The sequence below is a fragment of the Podarcis tiliguerta genome, assembly GCF_965153285.1.
Source record: "Podarcis tiliguerta genome assembly, chromosome: W".
In the NCBI taxonomy this organism is placed as follows: Eukaryota; Metazoa; Chordata; class Lepidosauria; order Squamata; family Lacertidae; genus Podarcis; species Podarcis tiliguerta.
Window position 1 is genome coordinate 3932988 of NC_139552.1, and position 24487 is coordinate 3957474.

At 42.1% G+C, this 24487-nt stretch overlaps 1 protein-coding gene across 5 annotated transcripts in view; it reads right to left on the reverse strand.

The window, feature by feature from the left end:
- LOC310668837 (far upstream element-binding protein 3-like) overlaps positions 1-24487 on the reverse strand; it is a 340163-nt gene that overhangs the window by 204905 nt on the left and 110771 nt on the right. For 4 of the 5 annotated variants that reach the window (XM_083422169.1, XM_083422171.1, XM_083422173.1 and 1 more), the window contains exon 3: positions 23765-23798. In XM_083422169.1, coding sequence (XP_083278295.1) covers positions 23765-23798 — 34 coding nt within the window. The remainder of the gene's footprint in view (positions 1-23764; positions 23799-24487) is intronic. The other variant, XM_083422170.1, reaches the window with a different exon arrangement.

The window sequence follows — 24487 nt, forward strand, 5'->3', positions numbered from 1 at the left end:
GGAATCTTTCTCAAGACGTCGGGTTTAATCCTTTCAAATACGTCTTTGAAGGCTTTAGCTTACAAAGTCTTTGCTTTAAGCTATTTACAGAGCGGAAGGCTGACTTCCTGTTTAGACCTTGCCGCTTCGGTTTCGGTTAATTATTTCTTTTACTTTGAGTCCCAATCAGTTCCAAATTTATAATCCTTGTTTTCTTTAAATTTAATATTTCCCCTACTCACGGGCACTTCTTTTTTGTAATCCAAATTGTCCCAGGAAAAAGCCGGCGCTCTCCGGAAACAGCTGTGCGACGTCGCTCCGAGGAAGTAGCGATCGACTCTCAGCACCGCGCCACAACTCCGCCACGTTCCGGAGCCCGTAACGGACTCCTAAAACGTGGGGGGGGGGGGGCGTGAATGGTGCCCGCCGAGTCCCACGGTCGTAGGCTTCCTCCGCCTACAGTTTCAAGGGTTCACCGCGTCGCAGTAGCGGTAGAACCCTGGCTTCTTCGCAGCTCTCCCTCCACAGATCAGAGGGAAGCCGCCAATACCGATGGCGCTCGACCCGGAAGTCAGAAATTACCTTTATAATCTTTTGCCAATATTACTTAACCAGATTACATTCCCACCACATGTGTGAATATAGTCCTTTTTCCTGACCACAATGCCAGCATTTGGGACTAAACCCTTTCACTATATACGCCATTTGTGCTGGAGTTCTATACCATTTTAATAATTTTTTTCTACTTAATTCTTTATATTTTTCTATTTTAATATTGTTTATATTCTTCATCAGTTCTTGGGACGTGTTTGGATGGATCATACCTTCCTGCTCCCATTTAATCTGGATTATCCTTATCATTCTTTCTTTGTCGCTTATCATCAGTTTATATAACATCCCTGCTATCCCTTTCTCAGTCATTTGTCTTTTGTTCAGCACCATTTCTATTTTCATTTCTGTCCTCATCATTTCCTCTGCTCTTTCCGTTTTTATTAAATCATAAAGTTCTTGCACTTTCAGCCAATATTGTTTTCCTATTTTTTCTATAAAAAAAATTTTTTTTGTAATTAAATTCCCTTCTTCATCAAACATATCTTTTAATTTATAAAATCCCTGATCTTCTAATTTCTTCCACCAACCAGGTTCCCTTTGACCTTCCTGAATATATTTTAACGGCATCCACCTTGAGTATGTTGGCATCCATTTCGTATTCCAGTTCTTTCAGATTCCTAACACAGTTTTCCTTGGTCCTATTGTCTTCTTAAAAGCCGTGTTCATATCTCTATTAAATATCCATTATCTTCCTATTCCTTCATTTATTTCATTCTCCAGCCTTATACATTTAATCCCTTCCTTATATCCAATATCTATTAGATTTTTCAATTGGAACGTTTCATAGTAAAATTCTAAGTTCAGTATTCCCCATCCCATCTCTTCTTCGAGGTGAATAGTTTACTATGTCTGGGGTTCTAACTCTTTTCCTTCCAAAAATCCAATTTTTAAATACCTTATTCCATGTTTTAAACCATATTTTCCTAATGGGTAGTGTAATTACTTGAAATAAATATAATAATTTTGGTACCAAAATTATTATAAACTGCTCTAACCCTACCTAGAATACATAAATTCTTATTTTTCCATGATTTTATATCCTTCTTGATCTTCCTCCACACTTCTTTGTAATTTACATCTGGAATCCTAGCAATATTTTTAATAATATTTACCCCCAAGTATTTAATTTTTTTCCAATTGATATCCATCTTTGTCATTTTTGCAAATTCCTTCTCCTCTTTATTTACATCCCAAAATAAAATTTCAGACTTCTCCAAATTTACTCCCAATCCCGACTCCTCTTTAAAGTCCTTCAGGATTATCATAAATTCGCTTACACCCTCTAAGGGGTTTGTAAATAATAATAGGATACCATCTGCATACATGTTTAACTTGATTTCGTCCTTTCCTTTCTTATATCCTTTTATCCTTTACTGAGTTTCGTATTCTGTCTGCCAAGTACTCAATACCCAATACAAATAGTAGTGCTGAGGGGGGGGGGGCTGCCAGGGGTGCATTGGAAGATGGCCGACAATACCATTTCTCCGTCTCACACGGGGTAATTAAGAGGCTGATATGGGAGTATGCAACCTCCCTTGTTACCCCAGGGAACGGGGAAACACTGCCTCGCCTGCTGTTGCCATAAATCACCCCCGAGTTCGAAAGAAGGGGTTGAAGGCACTAGGTGCACAGCACCCGTGGGAGACGGCTCTCCCTGACGCTGTCTCTGATCCCGCAAACTGGTTGCAGGAGCTCAAAATAAACAATTAGAGAGAAGCAAATGCACATATTTCAAGTGAAGAACGGGAGTTAAGACTGCTAATTGAAGTGACCTCTGTGAAGTAGAGTGACGGGTTGGATTCAACAGGACAAAAAATCAAGAAGATACATCAAAGGGTCGGTATGTTGGAACGGGACTGGAAGGGGGGGGAGACTTTTCTTTTTTCCTCTCTATGTGATTACCTAACAACCCCTCCCCAAGAAAGAACCGTTGCACAATTGACTATAAGCGGGATGATTAAAAAACTGTGTGGAAATGAATTATTAATCAAAGGTTTGGCTTATGGAGACTTGGAAAAGAATAAGAGCTTTTGGAATGACGCAGCTATAAAAAGAGAGTCACCATGTTGGCAGGTTTTGTCGAAAGATAATGATCGAGGAGGAAGCTATGGCTGTTATCATATTGGACTCCTGGCAGAACCTCCTCGGAAGATCGAGAAAGGGAGTGACAGGACAGGCCTGCGAAGATTAACGAACGGACGGTAAAATTGTTTTCTCTATGGAAGTGATGAAAGGCGGCAGCCGTCTGAATATGACTTTTGGATGAATGGAAAAACCCACACAGGACTACAAAAACATTTGTCTTCAACTCGCTTGCAGAGACTATCAGAGGCCACAAGAAAAAGGAAAAATATATGAAAATAACAAGAAGAGATGTGGAAAACAACAAGAAAGGATTGGACAGAATCGTGAACATCATTTGGACAGAATTGTGGATATTAAAGCAGCAGCAACAAGATGATTGGATCCCTTTCGGAACTTGAAATATGGGTACCCCCAACAAAATGAAATGAAATGAATTTATTAATACGGTCACAGACCAGCTTCACAAAAATTTAAAATTTGGCTCTGTAATTTGGAATTAATGTGATTCGATTTGATTGGTCTGTTAATAAAAATTATTTTTTAAAAAAACAAAAACAAATAGTAGTGGTGAGAGTGAACATCCTTGTTTAACTCCTCTTTGTATATTGAATTGATCTGAAACCCCCTCATTCACTCTGACCACAGCCTTCCCTTCTCTATACAATTCCTGGATTGCTTCCACAAAGTTCTCTCCTAATCCTACGTCCCGCATAATATTCCATAAGAACTTATGTCTAATTGTGTTGAAGGCCTTATACACATCCAATTTTAAGACCACCAATTTTCCTTTTACCCTGCTTGTTAATACGTTTAACACATTTCTTATAGGATGACCTATGTATCTTCCCTTAACAAATCCATATTGATCTTCCTTAATTATTTTAGGTAGTACCTTTTCCAGTCGCCTTGCCAGGATCTTTGTAAATATCTTATAGTCTTGATTTAATAGGCTAATTCGTCTGTATGACCCCACCTCTGTAGGGTCCTTTTGTGGTTTTTCAATCACTACTATTTCCGCTAGTTTCCAAGTGTCTGGGGCTTTCCCCCCTTCTAAGATATTATTAAATACTTTTTTTCAGTTTTGAGCCCAGGATATCAATTGTTTATTTATAAAAGCACCCTTTATCGGATTGCCCATTAGTATCCGTAAATCATAGATCTCTGCAAACCCTTCTATCATGCCCTGGAATGTAGCTGGACTTTCATGTAAATTAGCTGACCCAGATTTTATAAATTTTCTTGATTCTCATAATATAATCCTTTTGCAGGGAACTTGGTCTCTTAAACCTTTAGATATTCCTAATTTTATTACTTATAATTTACCCGCCACTAAAATGTCAAGAAAAGGACATCCCAAATCCAGTTTGATCTGTGGTATTAAACAGTCTTCTAACCTTAAAATTAATTGCATTAGAAATATTGGGCAGTATGCACAATTGTTATCATTTTCCAATGTTCACAAGGAAATTCCTCTTTTAAATACATATTTCCCTCCCATAGAGTCAGAAGCCAGACCAGATTATTGTTGGAATATAGTCTTTGAAGAGCTGTACGTAATACGCAGTAAATTTCCAAATATCCCCCTGATTGTAATGGGGGACACTAATGCGAGAATTGGATCACATCTTAAGGCAGCCCTGTTCAGGGAAGTTTTTAATATGTAATGCTGTACTGTTTTTAACACTTGATTGGGAGCCGCCCAGAGTGGCTGGGGAAACTCAGCCAGATGGGCGGGGTATAAATAATAATAATTATTATTAATAATAATAATATCAGATAACACAGCTCTCTATAAACACTATGTCTCAACTCTAGCTGAAGATGCTCCACTTCCTTTGAGAATAGGGAGAATTTCAAAGGACATTACTGTTAATAAAGCGGGAGGAAAACTCTTACAATTGGTTTTAGAATTTAATCTTTCATTTTTGAACGGCTTAAATGGCCTGATACTCCAGGAGATTTTACCTTCTGCTCCAAAAGGGGCAGGAGTGTAATTGACTATTCCTTAGTCTCCTTAGAAATGTTAGATGAAGTTGCCTCTTTTACAGTTGTACTCCACTCTGAGAGTGACCACTTTCCAATTGTTTTAGAGATGTATAGAAACTCCAGAATTAATGACCCTTGTCCTCTTATTAGTACCGATAAGACTAGTTATGCCAAAATAATTTATATAAGTGATAAAAATAGGGAGGGTCTATTAGCAGTATTTGAAAATAACCCAGTTATTCTCGAACCTTTGGCTAACCAAAATTCGATACCTTTGGCAGACATTGAGTATTATTACAATACTATTCAGGAATTATTTTCTTCTTTTTTTAAATCTGTAGTTCAGCAACAAACCTTTAAATAAGTATAACTGGTTTGATAAAGAATGTATTAACCATAAGAAAGAACTTAGAACTTGTCTAAATGAAGCCTCTATTACTAACTCCCAAGATCTCTGGAAGACCTATTTTGAAATGAAAAACGCTTTTAAGAACATGCTCCTGGGGGAAAAAATCAATGTTTTCACAAGCCAAGTGGTCCAAAATTGTTACTGCATTAGAAACTAAAGATGCCAAAACTTTTTGTCACTCCTTTCAATAAAAGATACCACTGATTTGCCTAATATAAGTGATGAAGCTTGGATTACACATTTTACTGCTGTTTTCTACGATTCCCAAGTTTTTAAGAAGGAAAATTTTAACTCTTCTTCGGCAATAACCACACAATTTCAAATTACTGTTGAGGAGATGAAAAGGATAATTATTTCATTTAAGCAAGGAAAATCTCCAGGTATGGACGGCATCTCAATACACCTGCTGAGATTAAATGTGGAATGGTGGGCCACTAATCTTGTCCGTCTCTTTAAGTCTATCTATCACTCAGGCTTGGTACCTAAATTGTGGAATAACTCAATAGTGGTGCCGATTTTTTAAAAAGGTGATGGGAATTGCCAAGAGAATTACAGGCCTATTAGTGTGTTACCATGCATAAGCAAAATCTATGCCAAATCCCTGCTTATTAAACTGGAAGAATGGATGCTTACAAAAGGTCTACCTGGTAAGGAACAAGTTGGTTTCAAGGCAGGCTCTTCAACTCTTGACCAGTGTCTAGTGTAAAGTCATCTTGTGGACAAATATGTCTTGAGAAACAAACGAAGACTTTTTGTGGCATTTGTAGATTTAAAAAGTGCCTTTGATTTGGTCAATCGTAATAAACTGTGGACCAAATTGGAACACCTCGGTATTGACCCATACCTACTTACATTGATTAAAAGTTTGCACTCTAGTAACCAAATACATGTTAAAGTTTCAAAAGATGGTAGACTTGCAGGTCCAATTTTGAATAACCGAGGAGTTAGGCAAGGCTGTATCTTGGCCCCTACCCTATTTAATCTCTTTTTATCTGACCTCCCATTATTTCTTCAAAATGCAACCACTCATATTCCTTATTTAAACAATATCCCAGTTTTTTTATTACTTTATGCAGATGATGCAGTAATTATCTCACTTTCCTCCTTGGGGTTTAAAAAAATATTTTAAAAGTTTCTCAAATTTTTGCTCTCTTAATAACCTCAAAATTAACTATGATAAGACAAAAATTATGCAATTTGCAAAGAGAGGAAACCCAAAAAAATGGATAATCAATGCACATCTAATACAAGAAGTTAAGCATTTCAATTATCTGGGAATTGTATTTAAATATAACATGAACTGGAACACAAATATCTGCGCTGCAATAGCTAAGGCTAGTTTTCTCCTGTAGGAAATAGATATATTCCAGCTGTATTGCAAGTGATTGATATGAAACTTTGTGCCCAACTTTTATATGACACCCCAGTGTGGATTTCAGGTGACCTCAAGAGGGTTGGATAAATTTCATGCATCCCTTCTGAGGTCATTATTAGGACTTGCAAAGTCTGTAAAATATGAATCAATATGTTGTGAGTTGGGAATACTTCCTTTATCAGTAAGAGTATGGCTGAGAACCTTGAAATATTGGATCTTCCTGCATCATAGAGCCCTAACTCCTAATTCTCTCCTTTACGACCTCTTAAGTGATAATGTAATTTACAATTTATCATTTATTAATAATAATAATAATAATAATAATAATAATAATAATAATAAATTTTATTTATATCCTGCCCTCCCCAGCTGAAGCCGGGCTCAGAGTGGCTAACAGCAGTAAAATAATACAGCATTCCAAAATCAGTTCAAATCAAATTGATGGCAACCATTGGGCTAGAGTTCTGGGAGGATTGCCAAAGGATGGGGTCAGGCTGTGCCTTGGCCAAAGGCCTGGTGGAACAGCTCTGTCTTGCAGGCCCTGCGGAAAGATGTCAAGTCCCGCAGGGCCCTAGTCTCTTGTGACAGAGCGTTCCACCAGATTGGAGCCACAGCTGAAAAAGCCCTGGCTCTGGTTGAGGCCAGCCTAACCTCTCTGTGGCCCGAGACCTTCAAGATGTTTTTGTTTGAAGACTGTAAGTTCCTCCGTGGGACGTACCAGGAGAGGCAATCCCATAGGTACGAGGGTCCTAGGCCGTATAGGGCTTTAAAGGTTAAAACCAGCATCTTAAACCTGATCCTGTACTCCACCGGGAGCCAGTGCAGCTGGTATAGCACTGGGTGAATGTGATCCCACAGCGAGGACCCCATAAGGAGTCTCGCCACGGCATTCTGCACCCGCTGGAGTTTCTGGGTCAGATGCAAGGGCAGCCCCACGTAGAGCGAGTTACAATAATCCAGTCTGGAGGTGACCGTCGCATGGATCACAGTGGCTAGGTCAGGGCGAGAGAGATAAGGAGCCAACTGCTTAGCTTGGCAGAGATGAAAAAATGCCGCCTTTGTTATAGTTGCAATCTGCGCCTCCATGGAAAGGGAGGTGTCGAAGATTACACCCAAACTCTTAAGGGACGGTGCTGGCACTAATTGCACCACCGCAAGAGATGGGAATTGCCCCCTCAATCCCGTATCATCCCGTCCCAGCCAGAGGACCTCTGTCCTTGAAGGATTTAACTTCAACCGGCTCCCACATAACCATCCAGCCACAGCTTCCAAACATCTGATAAGTGTGTCTGGGGCCGAGTCAGGATGGCCATCCATCAACAGATAGAGTTGGGTATCATCAGCATACTGATGGCAGCCCAACCCAAAACTCCAGACAAGCTGGGCAAGGGGGCGCATAAAGATGTTGAAAAGCATCGGGGAGAGTATCGCACCCTGCGGCACTCCACACACCAAGGAGTGGTGCGACAGTTCCCCCCCAAGTGCCATCCTCTGTCCCTGACCAGAGAGAAACAAGTGCAGCCATTGAAGTACTGTGCCTTGGATCCCCACATCGACCATGTTGAAGGCTGCTGACAGATCTAAAAGAATCAGCAGCCCCGACCCGCCTCGATCCAGCTTCCTACGGAGATCATCTGTTAGGGCCGTCCCATGACCAGAGCGAAAGCCGGATTGGAATGGATCCAGAGCCGATGTTTCATCCAGAAACCCACCAAGTTGTTCAGCAACCGCTTTCTCAATCACCTTACCCAGGAACGGAAGAGTCGAAACCGGGCGGTAATTGGATAGATCTAAAGGATCTAATGATGTTTTCTTTAAGAGCGGGCGCACCACTGCCTCCTCCACTTCCCCTGGGAATGTCTCGGTGCCAAGGGACAAATTGATGATATCCCCTAGGGGGACCCGCACCTCGTCTGGACATGCTCTAATCAGCCAGGACGGGCATGGGTCAAGCTCAGAGGAGTCTGTCCACATCGGCTGGGGATATCTGGTCAAAGTGGTCCAATACTGGACCCGAGGACATTCGAGGGGCCTCCAGTTCCGTTATTGTATCCAAATTGGCAGGGAGGTCACGGTGGAGCAACAGGACGTTCTCCGCAAAAAAGCTCGCAAATGCCTCACAGCTGTGTGTCAAATTGTTATTTAAATTTGGCTGTCCCTCCAGGGACGTTAAAGACCTAATTATACTAAATAATTGCAGCAGGCAAGAGCTAGCGGATGCAATGGAGGCCGAGAAGTAAGACTTCTTAGCGGCCTTCACTGCCATCTCGTAGGTTTTCATAAAAACCCTGTAAGATGTTCTTGAAGCTCTGTCTAGCCGTCTGAGGTCCCGCTTCATTTTTCAGAGCTCCTCGGTAAACCAGGGAGCCCGGTTTCTGCAGGGTCGCAAAGGGCACTTAGGTGCGATCTCATTGATGGCTGCCAGGAGCTGGATATTCCAGCCCTCATCAGTATGCGGATGATACCCAGCTCTACCTCTCTTTTAAATCAGAACCAGTGAAGGCGGTGAAGGTCCTGTGTGAGTGTCTGGAGGCGGTTGGAGGATGGATGGCGGCTAACAGATTGAGGTTGAATCCTGACAAGACAGAAGTACTGTTTTGGGGGGACAGGAGAGGGGCAGGTGTGGAGGATTCCCTGGTCCTGAATGGGGTAACTGTGCCCCTGAAGGACCAGGTGCGCAGCCTGGGAGTCATTTTGGACTCACAGCTGTCCATGGAGGCACAGGTCAAATCTGTATCCAGGGCAGCTGTCTACTAGCTTCACCTGGTATGCCAGCTGAGACCCTACCAGCCCACAATCTGTCTCACCAGAGTGGTGCATGCTCTGGTTATCTCCCGCTTGGACTACTGCAATGCGCTCTACGTGGGGCTACCTTTGAAGGTGACCCAGAAACTACAACTAATCCAGAATGCGGCAGCTAGACTGGTATCTGGGAGCGGCCGCCGAGACCATATAACACCAGTCTTGAAAGACCTACATTGGCTCCCAGTACGTTTCCGAGCACAATTCAAAGTGTTGGTGCTGACCTTTAAAGCCCTAAACGGCCTCGGTCCAGTATATCTAAAGGAGCGTCTCCACCCTCATCATTCTGCCCGGACACTGAAGTCCAGCTCTGAGGGCCTTCTGGCGGTTCCCTCACTGCGAGAGGCCAAGTTACAGGGAACTAGGCAGAGGGCCTTCTCGGTAGTGGCGCCCGCCCTGTGGAACGCCCTCCCATCAGATGTCAAAGCGATAAACAACTACCTGACATTCAGAAGACATCTGAAGGCAGCCCTGTTCAGGGAAGTTTTTAATATGTGACATTTTTGTGTATTTTTCATCTTTGTTGGAAGCCGCCCAGAGTGGCTGGGGAAACCCAGCCAGATGGGCGGGGTACAAACAATAAATTATTATTATTATTATTATTATTATTATTAAGCTCAGTCAATGAGTCGCCAGGGGGAGCAAGGTCCCACAAGGCTTGACGGAATCTATCAGAGTCCATCAGCCTCTGCGGGCGAGCCCAAATCGGCTCGCCACCTAAGCAGGGTGGGGATGGAAAGTCAATCTTGGCTTTCAGAGCGTAGTGATCAGACCATGGCACCTTCATGAAAGGAGACATGATCACATCTATACCGACGCCAAAGATCAAATCCAGCGTGTGGCCTGCTTGATGTGTGGGGCCCGAAACAAACTGGGAGAGCCCTAGTGTCGCCATGGAAGACACCAGGTCCAGAACCTGTGAGGAGGGAGTGGCATCAGCATGGATGTTGAAGTCCCCCAATACCAATAAGTTAGGGAACTCCAAGGCCCAGCCGGCCACTGCCTCCAGTAGGCCTGACAGGGTGGCTGCCGGTGCGCTAGGATAAAATTTGTAGGAGAAAATTGAACTTGATAGAGCTTAATCTAACTGACTTTGAAAATTCTGACCCCAAATATACTTGGGAAATTATCAGGAAGAATTTTACAGAGAAAAGTGTTGTTTCCACTCTTGAGGTTGCAAAGCACAGCACTTGCTCTCCTCTCTATTTAAATCTCCCTTTGTGTAGAGATTTTCAAAAGGGATACATGACAAATCTGAAGAATCATGAATTGTGCAGGCTGTTTATGTTAGCCAGATTTAATATGTTTCCCTTGATGATAGTAAGAGGAAGATATTTAGCTCTCCCAGAATCAGAGCACCTCTGCAAATGTAGTAAACAGGAACCTGATACTTTGGAGCATACAGTATTTTCTTTTCCTGTGATTTTGGCATTTATGCCAGAAGACAATTACTAGAGGACTTGCAACTCAACAGGCTCAGTTCTATGCTACCAACGGTTCAGGACCTGCTCTCTGACAGGAATGATCAAATTACTTTAATAGTGGCTGGATTTTTGAGTGCTGGCCATGTAGAAAGACTGGGCCATTATAAAGAGATTTAGTGGTTCTTAATTGATCGGTATGTGGTAGTGTTGTATTGTATTATTCATGCAAATTGATTTTCTCTGGAGTTAAAGATCTGTCTGGGACAAACCTTGTTATGTTGAGCTCATATTTGACACATTTTGCATATGGTGTCTGTTTGATAATGTGTGGTTTGCTATGCCTAATAAAGGATACTGGTATTTAAAAGGACAAATATTGAAGGCCCAAATGCAGACAATACGAATAAGAAAGAAAAGTGGGGATGCATCTAAGTAAAGTGATAAGGAGCTTACTGATGAGCTGAGAGTTAAAAAGGGCATGTATAAGAAATGGAAGGGTAAATCACAAAGGAGGAGTATACATGAGTAGCCAACAGTTGCAGGAGGAAAATCAGGCTGGCTAAAGCTCAGGATGAGCTCAGGCTTGCAAGAGAGGTTAGAAATAATAAAGGTTTCTTTGACTATGTCCAAAGTAAGAGGAAGAACAAGCAAGTGGTAGGTCCTCTGTGTGGGGAAGATGGAGAAATGCTATTGGGTGACAGAGAAAAGGTGAAACTGCTCGACGCCTACTTTGCCTGTCTTCAGCCAAGAGGAAAGCGGTGCCCAGCCTGTGGATAACAGAATAAATGATGTAAGGAGGGAGCTGCAGCCCAAGATAGGAAAAGAGGTAGTAATGGAACACCTAGCTACTTTAAATTAATTCTCCTTGGCCTGATGACCTGCATCCAAGGATACTAAAGGGGCTTGTGGATGTAATTTCAGAGCCTTTGTCTATGATCTTTGAGAAGTCTTGGAGAACAGGCGAGGTCCCTACAGACTGGAGAAGGGCTAATGTTGTCTCCATCTTCAAAAAGGAAGACCCAGGTACCTACCAACCAGTGAGCTTGACATCCTAGAACAGAAAACACTGGGCAACAATTTTTTACTTTTTGAATGTTGTCTAGATTTCTACAATTGATTTAGGGTATTTTTGCACTGCTGAATCAGGAAATGGCATCCGTTTCTCTCCATCAGGTCAGGTTTTTGTGCTATGTTGATTTGAAAAAAATCAGATCTTGTGACAAAATCGATTACATTTTTGTGGCATTATCAGCTGATTTTTGTCAACACGTATCATCCTAAATATGTTTTTAAGAGAAAAAGCTGTTTTTCCAACAACATATATTGATTACCTGATAGAAACATCGATTTCTGTAAACTGAATGGTGGGCATTGATAAAGGTAAGTACACGTAAATTGCATGTTGCTTCACCATTTTTCAAACTTCAGGGCTTGAACTTCCGTTTCTTGGAACTCCTGGAATGCTCAGTGGCAGGGAGGTCTCTCTTCAGAGTCCAACAGTAGTCAGCCATCATGACTGCATCCCAGCGACCCTGATACCTGGTCTCCATCTCTTTCATGTCCTGATGGAATCTCTCCCCCTGCTCGTCACTTATGGAACCCAGGTTCTCAGGAAACCAGTCCATATGTGAAAATAGGTAGTGCATCTTGACGCTCATGTTGCAGCCCAGGTTTCTGAAAGCAGTCAGCATGTTGTTGACAAGTTCTGCGTAGTTTCTGGCCTTATTGTTGCCAAGAAAGTTCTTCACTACCAGAACAAATGCCTTCCACGCTTCCAGTTCCACTTCGTTCATTGAGTTTCCGAACTCTGGATCTCTGATGAGCTGACAGATCTGAGGACCGTCAAAGATGCCAGCTTTCAACTTCTCCATGGTCAATCCTGGAAAAGCCTGGCACAAGTAAGTGAAGCAGTCACCATCCTTGTCCAGAGCCTTGGTGAACTGCTTGATTAAGCCGAGCTTGATGTGCAGCGGTGGGAAGAGTATTCTGTCTCTGTCCACCAGAGGGTCGTTGATGACATTCCTTTTTCTGCAAGGCACCAATTCCTCCCGCACAGGCCAGTCCTTCTTCGTGTAATGGTGAGCACGGTCCCTACTATCCCACATGCACAGAAAACATGGGTACTTGGTGAAGCCAGACTGTTGTCCCAACAAAAAGCTCACCATCTTCAGGTCAACACAAATAAACCACTTATGCTGATCATAACCAATTTTCTCCAGCACATACTTCACTGCTTCATAGTTCTCCTTCAGTGTACTCGAGTGAGCCAGGGGTATAGAGGCAAACTGGTTGCCGTTGTGTAGCAGAACACATTTCAGTGATCGCTTGCTGCTGTCAATGAACAGTCTCCAATCTTTGGGTTCGTACTGTGGCACTCCAAGCTTGAGCAGAAGCTGCACAATATCTGCACAGTACACCAAGTCCTTCTCTTCCGAGAAAAACCGGAGGTACTCTTGATGCCTGTTGCGAAGAAGCTGATGTGAGCAAAGTCAGAGAGGAGGTTTTTTTCCTTCAATCTGGATGCCAACAGTTTGGCAGAGTCCTTTGACAAGCTGAGGTCGCGAACTAGATCATTCAACTCCTTTTGGGAAAATGGATGTGGAACATCATCTTCAAGAACCACTTATTCCTCTTCATGTCCTTCAACACTGGAGGCATCTTTGTCACTAATGTCAGGAAGTTCTCCGAAGATAGGCACTGGAATTTCATCACAATGAGCTACAGGACGACGTGCTGATTGAAGATCAGGATACTTGAGGCTGCTCCGGTTCTTTCTGTTGATCCCAGATCACATCAACAGCACAGAAGTAGCAGTCAGTGACATGGTTTGTCGGCTCCCTCCAAACCATGGGAATTCCAAAGTTCAGACTCCTCTTGCCATTGGTCCACCCACCTAGAGTCTCGGTGCATGCCTTGCACACCATGTGTGGCGCCCGAGCTTTATCCTGGTCACCAAGTTTAATACCAAAATAAGCATGGTAAGCACGCCTTATGAAACTTGTGCACCAATTTATGGAAGATTTCAAGGTTTTATGACTTCAAACTGATCCCTTTTCGACATAATCACCCAGAACTATCGGACCTGAATACTTCTTGTCATTAAAATAATCATTTCCAATCAAAGCAATTATTCGACATGGCATTTTACCCCCACCAACTTCTTCGAAAATGCTCCACACAAGCGTACATGTGAACAAAAACGTAAAAAACCCGACATGTGGCCATAGCTCAAAAACTTGACCTGATTGAGCAAAACCAATGTGATTTTTTGATTCAGCGCATCAGATTTGTCCTAAATCATCTGAAAAAACACTGTGATTACTGAGACCCAGCATGGGTTTCTCAAAAATAAGTCATGCCAGACCAATCTGATTTCTTTTTTTGATGGAATTGCAAACTTGGTGGGTCAGGGAAATGCTGTGGACATTGTGTATCTTGATTTCAGTAAGACTTTTGACGAAGTCCCCCATGATATTCTCGTGAGGAAGCTGGTAAAATGTGGGTTGTACGAGGTTACTGTAAGGTGGAATTGTTAGGTGGTTGACTGACCAAACCCAAAGAGTACTCATTAATGGTTCCTCGTCATCCTGAAAAGTGATAACTGTGGTGCCACAGGGTTCTGTCCTGGGCCCATTGTTGTTCAATTTCTTTATAAAGGACTTGGACGAGGGAATTGAGGGGATGCTCATCAAATTTGCAGATGACACCAAACTGGGAGGGGTAGCTAATGCCGCAGAAGGCAGAATCAGAATTCAAAATGACCTCAACAGATTGGAGAACTGGGCCCAGGCCAACAAAATGAATTTCAATAGGGACAAATGTAAGGTTCTGCATTTAGACAGGAAGAACCAGGTGAACAAATATAGGATGGGAGACACCTGGCTTACTAGCAGTACATGTGAAAAGGATCTAGGGGACGTGGTGGACCACAAGCTTAACATGAGTCAGCAGTGTGATGCAGCAGCAAAGAAAGCGAATGCTGGTCTAGGCTGCATCAACAGAAGTATAGTGTCCAGATCAAGGGAAGTAATAGTACCACTCTATTCTGCTTTGGTCAGACCACACCTGGAATACTGTGTCCAATTCTGGGCACCACATTTTAAGAAGCTTGTTGACAAGCTGGAATATGTGCAGAGGAGGGCAACTAGGATGATCAAGGGTCTAGAAACGAAGCCTTACAAGGAGCGCTTGAAGGAGCTGGGTATGTTTAGCCTGGAAAAGAGGCTGAGAGTAGATATGATAGCCATATTCAAATATCTTAAGAGCTGTCACATGGAAAAGGGAGCATGCTTGTTTTCTCCTGCTCTGGAGGAGGGTAGGACTCGAACCAATGACTTCAAGTTACAAGAAAGGAGATTCCAACTAAACATCTGAAGAACTTTGACAGTAAGAGATGTTCAGCAGTGGAACAGACTCCCATGAGAGGTGGTGGACTCTCCTTTCTTGGGAGGTTTTAAAGCAGAGGCTGTATGGCCATCTGTCATGGATGCTTTAGCTGAGATTCCTGCATTGCGGGGGGTTGGACTAGATGATCCTTGGGTCGCTTCCAGCTCTAAGATTCTATGATTCTCAGTTCAATTTTACCAGATCTTGTATTTTCTCTGTCACTATGCTTTACGTTCTTAACCCACCCAGGGATCATGAACAGATGAAAGGTGGGATAGAAATGGAATAAATAGTTATTTCAATACATTAAAAAGAATATTTTAAAAGTGAAACAAGCTTAAAGCACCCTTGGAGGCAGCCCTACCCGCACTGCAGGCAGAGAAACTTGGTAGGGATTAGGAGCTTGTGCAGCCTTCATTAATACCACACTGTGATGTGCAGTGAAGGGTGGGCAAGAAAGGTCATTCAGAGGCTGGTAGGAACACAGGAAGCTGCTTGGACTGAGTGATATCTGGTTTTCAGCATTGTGTTACATCAGCAGCTAAACGCTGCGATATACTGATATATCACGATGTTGCAATACAGTGGTGCCTCGCAAGACGAAAAAAATCCGTTCCGTGAGTCTCTTCGTCTAGCGGTTTTTTCGTCTTGCGAAGCAAGTCCATTAGCGGATTAGCGCTATTAGCGGTTTAGCGGCTATTAGCGGCTATTAAAGGCTTAAGGGATTAGCGGATTAGCTGCTAAAAGGCTATTAGCAGCTTAGTGCCTTAGAAAAAGGGGGTGGGGAGCGGAAAAAAAACCCCAGGAATCGCAAGACATTTTCGTCTTGCGAAGCAAGCCCATAGAGAAATTCGTCCTGCGAAGCACCTCCAAAACGGAAAACCCTTTCGTCTAGCGGGTTTTCCGTCTTGCGAGGCATTCGTCTTGTGGGGCACCACTGTATATTGCCAGGTCAAAAAGTATGGAATTGTTATCACAATATGGACTTCAAACCTGTTTGGGGTGAGATATCACCCAGACCTAGAAGCTGCCTGATACTTACTGAATCCATCTAGTTAAGTATTGTCTGCAGTGACTGACAGCAGCTCTCTGGGGTTTTAGACAGAAGGCTTTTCCAAGCCACACTGTGAGATGCCAGCAAGGATTGAAACTGGGACCTTCTGCATACAAAGCTGATCTACAACTGAGCCACAGACCTTCTCCAAAGGATCCATGGTGCAGTGCTAAAGCATTCACCTTCCATGCAGAAAATCCCAAGTTCAATCCCTGGTGTCTCCAGGTTGGGCTGGGAAAGAGTCCCTGCCTGAAACCCTGGAGAGCTGCTGCCAGTCAGAGTACGCAATACTGAGCTAGATGGACCAATGTTCTGATTCAATATAAGGCAGCTTCCTAACACTCCTTTGTACTAATTTTCATGAATCATAGAATTGTAGAGTTGGAAGGTATTAGGGGTTAATTTCATTCCTTCTCAGAACACAGGTGTTCAAGGCAGGATAGTGAGATCACCGGACATACAGACGCATAGGAAATGAGTGTCGGGTCTATAAAAGCAGCTTTGTTTTTGCTGTGCATTGACTCTCCAGGATGGACTCATGACTGTCTGCTGGGATTCAAGTGTATGGACCACAGCCAGGGCTCTGACTGCTGCTAATGGACTCCTGTATATAACTATAACAGTTTAACATCTTAATTTGCCTGACGGTAGGTCTGTCTGAAGATCAGTTGTCCTGTGATTTATCACTACTCCAACCTGGGTCTCCGCATGCTGGAAGCTGTGTGCCGGGCCTGATCAATCAAGTAGCTGTTGTTTTTATGGAAATTGGCACACCATAACAATTCCAGCAGAAGGAACCTCAAGGGTCATGTAGTCCAACCCCCTGCAATGCAGGAATCACAACTAAAGCATCCATGACAGATAGCCATCAAAGCTCTGCTTTTAAAAAATCTCCAATGAAGAGGAGACCACCTTCTGAGGTGTTCTGAGCAGTTCCACTGCTGAACTGCTCCTACTGTCAGAAAGTTCTTCCTTTAAAAAAAATTTAAAAAATTAATTAATATTTTTATTAAATACAAATTAGAAAACATACATATTCACAACAAAAGAAAATACAAAAGAAAAAGAAAATACATCTAACCAAGGAAAATAACTTAAGAGAATATTTTGTCTCTTTTCATATTTACAGTTATTTATACCTCTATAAAATGCTATTCACAATAAAGCAGTGAAAGATAAAATATCAGAAAAAAGAACAAAGAACAAAGAAGTAAGAGAAGAAGATCATAAGTGAAAATTTTTAAAAGTAGATAAGTACTCACAATACATAGCCGTTTCCCATCTATATTTATATTCAATTGTATAATTTCATCTTGTCCTTACCTACCTTAAAAAAAAAAAGAGAGAGACTTCCACCGTTTACCTCACGCGTTTTTAATAATCCGTTCGTCAGAACCTCTGTTCTTCATATTTTCCCTTTGGATTTCCTTAATGTCTCACTTTGTATTTTTTATATTACGCACAAGATTATTCTAAACACAACCAGATTTTTGTAGTTGAGCCCTGGTTTTGTAAATAATCATTTAAGAACTCCCATTGCTTCATAACCATAGTTTTGGATTTTCTCCTTATTATATCTGTCAATTTTGCTAATTCCAGGTACTCGCAAAGTTTCCCCAACCATTCTCTTTTTGTTGGGCTGCTGTCTTCTTTCCAGTAGCTAGCAATCAAAATTCTTGCCGCTGTTGTCGCGTATAGAAATAAATTAGTTTTATCTTTTGGGATATCTTTATCTAGAATTCCTAATAGATATGCCTCTGCCTTTTTTGTGTGTGATGTCTTTATCAATTTTTTTATTTCATCATGGATCATGTCCCAAAAGGTTTTAATCTTTGAGCAAGTCCACCACATGTGGTATAACGTACCCTTTGTTCCGTTACATTTCCAACATTTGTCGTTGTTCCTTGATTTTTGACAATCTGTCAGGGGTTAGGTACCATCTGTGGTGAATTTTCCTGAAATTCTCCCTTAATAAATCACACGCAGTAAAATTTTTGTTTTCCTCCCAAAAAGTTTTCCATCTTTCCAGATCTATCTCATATCCCAAATCGTGCTCCCATTTTAACATGTTTTCCCCTTTCGTCTCTTGTTCTAAGGTGGTTTTCATTAATAATCTATACATTTTTGCAAGTATTTTTTGATCGCTTTGCAATATTTCCTTTTCTAATTTTGAGGTTTTATTTTCACCCCCCCCCCCTTTTATGTCTTTTTCATATGTTGCTTTTAATTGATAATATTGTAACCAATTTATTCCAGATGTTTGTAATTGTTCGTAAGTTTTTAATTTAATATTTCCGCCTGCATCCTCTAATATTTCCCTATATGTTGGCCAAGTCTCTTTTACATTACTCTTTAATGTTGTGGTTGCTTCCACTGGCGAAACCCATTGGGGAGTTTTCTCAATAATTTTTCCTTTTGTTCTTTCCCAGACATCCAATAGAGCCTTTCTTACTTTTTATGTTGTTCTTTTTTGTCATAGAATAAATAGCCGTGCCAGCCGTATATTTTGTCCCAGCCCTCTAGTGTTAGGACTTCATTATCTTTTAATAATATCCATTTTTTTATCCAACACCAACACGCTGCCTCAAAATACTTTCTTAAATCTGGCACTGTGAATCCTCCACTTTCCTTTGGGCCCGTCATTACTTCTAATTTCATCCTTGCCTTTCCCCCCTGCCATATAAAATTTGCAAGATCTCTTTGCCAGCTTATAAAATATTTAGTTCCTATTACAATTGGAATCATTTGGAATAAAAATAGAATTTTGGGGAGTATCATCATTTTAATCATAGATATTCTTCCTCCTAATGATACTTTTAGTTTCCCCCATTTATCCATACTTCCTTTAATTTCTTTCCATTTTTTGATATAATTATCCTTAAATAAATTTGTATTTTTATTTGTAATCCATATCCCTAAGTAGTTCACTTTATTTTCTATTTTTAGTCCTGTTGTTTCCTCTAATTCCTTTTCCCCGTTCTCGCCTATATTTTTAGTTATCAATTTCGATTTATCTTTGTTCAATTTGAATCCTGCTACTTCGCCAAATTCTTTCATTCTTTCGAATGCTTTTTTAATGCTTTCTTTTGGTGTTTCGGTTGTAATGATCACATCGTCTGCAAATGCTCTTACTTTGTACCACTGTGTACCAAGACATATGCCCTTTATTTCTTCATCCTTCTCAGAGCTATTAATAGGGTTTCTAATATTATTATAAATAGGAGGTGGGGATAAAGGACATCCCTGTCGCGTCCCTCTCTCGATGTCGAATTCTTCTGTAATTTTGTTGTTTAGGATTAATTTGGCTCTCTTTTTTTGTAGATTGCTTGAATTCCAGTCATAAATCTTTTACCTAAATTTAAACTTTCACAGTTTTTGATCATAAATTTCCAAGAGACACTGTCAAATGCCTTTTCAGCGTCTACCAAAAGCATTGAAATTTCTTTACTTGGGTTCATTTCGGCATATTCTATTAAGTCTATAATTATTCTAGTGTTGTCCTTTATTTCTCTGGCTGGCAAAAATCCTGCCTGATCTTTTTTAATTACCCTTTTTAGCAGAGTTTTCATTCTATTTGCAAGAACTCCAGTAAATATTTTATAGTCTATATTCAATAATAGTCTATAGTCCTTCTGTCTTTATATGTAAATGACAGTCCCTCTGGGAATTCCCATTTAAACCTTATTTTGTTTTTCTTTAGCGCTGATGTCATGAATCTATAATTGTCCCTCCTCCTCAACAAGCGTGTTGGGATCTCTCTCATAAATTCTACATAGCTCCCTTCTATGCAGAGTGGGTCTGTCCTGCCTTTCAATAGTAGTTTATCTCTAAGCAGTCTTGAATTTAAAAACATCAAACAGTCTCCAGGTCCTTTCCTTGTTTTGGTCTTGTCCACCTTTATTCTAAATATTTTTTCAATGTCCAATATCATCTCTTGCTCTTGAACCCCCAGCCATTCTGCTATTGCCTTTGTCAATTTTGTCAATATGTCTTCATCTTGATTTTCCTTGACACTGCGCACGCGAACAATCATTTCTTTTTGTTTCATCTGTAAGATGGCCAAGGAATCCCAAGAGTCTTCCTGTATCTTCTTCAGTTCATCTATTTCTTCTTTAATTTTTTCTTGGTGTCTTTTCATTTCTCTTTGTTCTTGCGAGCTTTTTTTCATACTTTTGTCCTGCTTCTGTACTTTTATTTTGCTCTCCTGGCCTGTTTGATCTAAATTTTGGTGGTTTACTGTCAGTTGGTTCACTTGGGTTGAGAGGTCCATTATCACTTTCGAATTCTTTTCTATTTTCACCCCCATACTTCCCATTTTCCCGTCAAGCATTCTTATATTTCCATCCAGAGCTGTTATTTTTTCTCCTAGATTTTTCTCCATTCTTTCCATTGCTGCTAATATTTCTTTCATGCCCATGTTATTTTCACTTTCTGCTTGTGCTGGTCCTGGGGGGAGGTTACTGTGAGGCGTAAAAAATTCCAGGCTCGCCCCTGAATATACAGCTTGATCTGGGCGAGGAACATGGGAAAGCTGGCTGGGGATCCATCAAATTTCTCTGGCAGGGCCACTGGGTACTTGCCAGAAACTGGGGCATCAGCCCCAGGAACCGGTAAGGCGTCCAACTGCTGTTAAAGCGCCGTAACCGCATTGCTGAGCTGCTGAACGGTGTGAGTCAAGGCCTGGTTCTCCTGGGCCAATGCCAACAACACAGCTGCCTGATCGGCCATGGCTTCTGGCTCTTCCGGAACACACTCCAACGAAGGGGGAGTGCGTTTGTGGCGGGAGCAAACTGTGCTGGTCCCGGCGGGAGGTTACCGTGAGGCGTGGTCAGAGTCCGGTCCTGGGTCAAGTTATTTTTCCTCAGCGGGTCTGTTTTTTAGTCATTTATTTTCGCTACAGTTTTTAGTCCATTATAAAGTCCTCCAGTAGTTTACTCTTCTAGTTTCTTCTAATTTCTAGTTTCAGTTCGTTTATTTTTGCTCAGTCTGGTGTATCTAGGCACGCTTTTCTTAAAACACCTTGTGCAATTATTAACAGAGGGTTTTCACGTGAGGAGTACGGCCCCTTCTCTGTTGTCTGTTCAGTTCTGTAGTTCCTTTCACAAACTGTTTCTTCCTGGCTCCCCCTCCCTCCACTGAACAGGCAGAGGTTTTTCAATTGTTTTCTTTCAATCTTATTTTACGGGGAGGAATTTGCTTTTAACAGTCTCCTTTTTATAGGAGAGTTCAGCGCTGCTGTGCCGGGGAATTGGGGTGTTTGTACCAGAGAGTGGTTTTGCCTCTTTGCGCAAAGGTCTTCCCCACGTCTTTCTATATCAGTTTTCTTTGTTCTATAATATTGGGAAACCTCTTCTTTTGAGCTGCCTTAGGCTTCCGCCCTCAGGTTCCCCCCCCCCCCTTGAGGTCGAGGTGACTTACGCCTAGTCCCTCGTTTCCCTCTCTCTGGCACCAGGTCTGCCTTGAGATTGCAGGAGCGCGGATCTCCGCCCGTCTCTCTGGCGTGCTGCTCTGGAAGTCCTCCAGAAAGTTCTTCCTACAGTTTAGTTTCAGCTTTTGTGAGATTTTGGGTGTGTTTTTTCACCTTTACTGATACAGTACTTGGGTTTTTCTGAGTGTTTTAGAAGTTGAATTAAAACACAGTGATGAAAGACAGGGGGGGACATGCAGCATGTCACCCTACCCAGTCATAAGCTGTTGCTTCCTTCTCAGTGCCCTCCAGTTGGAGGACAGTTAAGAAGGATGCAACAGTTGTGCGCCCTGGCCCCTGCAAGCCCAGCACTGCTTTTGTGAGCGTGCTGTGAACTGTTGAATCCTACTCACAATGCCCTCCAACTGGGGGAGTGGCTGAGAAGGATGCAACAGACATGTGCCCTGACCCCTGCGAGCAGTGCCATAGCATGCCTGTTGCATCCTTGTCAGCTGTAAGAATGTCACAGCAACTCACAGCGCCCTCACTGCAAGCCCAGCACCACTCGCAAACGCAGTGCTGGGCTCGCAGGAGCCAGGGCACACACCTGCTTGCGGTGCCCCGCGAGCCCAGCCTCGTTTATATGAGTCTTGCAAAGTGTTGCTGCGCTTGCAGGGTGCCATGCGTGTTCCCCACTTTGCAGCAGTGGGCAGGGGTTGTTTCGGTGGTGAGCCCAACCCATGGCCTTGCCCCCACGGTGTGCCCTGCACACATATGCCTCAGACGCAGGTGGGGAACGGTCCACCGCTGACTGAGAGTAGAGGAAATCTAATAAATGGGTATCAAGTGGCTCCCCGAACCCCCCTCCCAATTCTTTCATCATAACACTAGACAGGCCTCTGTGTGGAGGGAATTCCCCAATTACTAATAACATATATAAATGAATGCTTGAGAGCTGCAGATTTTCCCTCAAACACAGAGTGAATTGAACATTGTTCTCTTCTCACTTTTATCTTTTTACCATGTGAACCTGAACAGTAAGGATGTCTGTACTGGATGCTCCAAGCTTAGACTGTGGCTTCAGCAAGCCATTTTTGTGTTTCTATACAAATAATTTAGAAACTTTTTGGAACTAAGTTGTACTGTCTGTCTTTTCTTGCTGCTGTGTTTAAAAGCACATGAATCTGACCTTTGAGGAGAGTATAAGTAAACTATTTTCAAATTACCAAACGTGTGGCCTCTTTCTAGCCTAAGGGAAGTGGGTAGCTTAGGAAGTGACTTAGGAGGAGATATTTTAACAGTATAACAGCCTTTATTTCAACGTTATTTTAAATCTCTGCAGGGGCTCTCTCACCAATGAGTACTTGCCCCAAACCTGGATCTAGACATCCAGGAATTCTTTTATTTTACCTTGTTCTATTTTCCCCTTTAACCAAAATGCCAAAAACCAACAGCAGAGCCTCAAGCTTAATCTTTGAAAGCATCTCCAGGGAGGACAGGTGATGTCTCTTGGCCTCAAACCTGCAAAAGCTGCTGCCAGTTACAGAAGGCTATACTGAGCTAGATAGACTAAGCTGTCATTAATTTGCACATTCAGCAACAGTTAATTGGAGTATTTGCTTCAGGGCCAATGCACCTGTTCTTATGTCTAGGACATTGGAGGTGAGTTACTATAAAAGAAATTTGCACTCAGATTTTGTGTGGTTTTCAGGCATTTGGAATTCAGGTGTTTTGCAAGGAGGTGATTGCAGGAGCTTGAAATCAGCAGTGAGAGAACAGCAAGGTGGTGGGAAGAACAAAGCTAAAGGATTCTGTATTTGTACATAGTCTATTTTTCAATAAACACTATCAAGTATTCAGACGCTTCTGTTACTGTGCTCAGCTGGCACAAGGATTTTGTCATTCCAAGTTTTTCGTGGGAGTTTCCCAAATTCCATTTGGCTATCCTAAGCAGCTCTGTGGATCTTAGCTCAAGACACAATGTTTAATTAAATGCAGACCTTCCTTTATGTGCTACCCATGCCATACATGCCCCTCATTCCTTTCCCAAGACATGCAATATCTAGAAATGCAAGCAAATAAGTTCAGCATGGAAGGGGTTTGCGGGGTGCACATGTGGGAAGATGAGAAATTGAGTCTATGCAGTTCTGCCACATTCTCAACCTCTGACTCTGTCAGTATAGATGGCAGATGAATAAATGATTAGAAGTGATCAATAAAAGATAAAACATAGCCCACTGCTTACCTTTGATGTTCCAGGGCCCCTAACTGGTTACCTACTGTGTCAGAGAAGAGAGAGAGAGAGAAAAATCAAAGCATCAGCACAGATAAAATAACTTCATCTTTATAGCAGGAAAAGAAATACGTTCTTACCATTTTCATCGGGAGGGAGGGGGAAAGAGAGGGGGAATAAAGGAGAAACAGCACTAAAGAACAGCAGCTTGGGTTCAATAGCTGAAATGAATGGGTTACATGGGAGGAAAAGCAGGCGATTTATTGATCAACAGAAGCTGAGAAGTGAAGTGTCTAGGTGAATGCAGGATAGGAAAATGATCTGTTTTGCCATCATGCTGTGAACGGCAAGGCGGGGGGGGGGGGGGGCGTTCTGTCTCGGGATCCCAAAATCCTTAGTAAAGTACAGCCTGTCCCACTGCCAACCTCCCCAAATTAAACCTGATGTAAAATAAAGGAGATGAAGCAGATTGGTACAACATTTAAAAGGGGGGAGGAAAGAAGTCACAATACACAAAATATCTGGAGGGGATATTTAGTCTAATCAAAAGCACTAAGAGAGGAGAGAGAAATTGAAGAGGGGGTCAGGAGGCTTGCAACATAGTTCCCTAAGTCTCTCTTAACTGTGCTCCATGGAGCCAATTTCCCCAAAGACCTGTTAAAGGAATAGGGCTGTTAAAGAACCTTGCACCCTCATCAAGTTTTATGGCCTCTTACATTTCTACTCAGTATGACC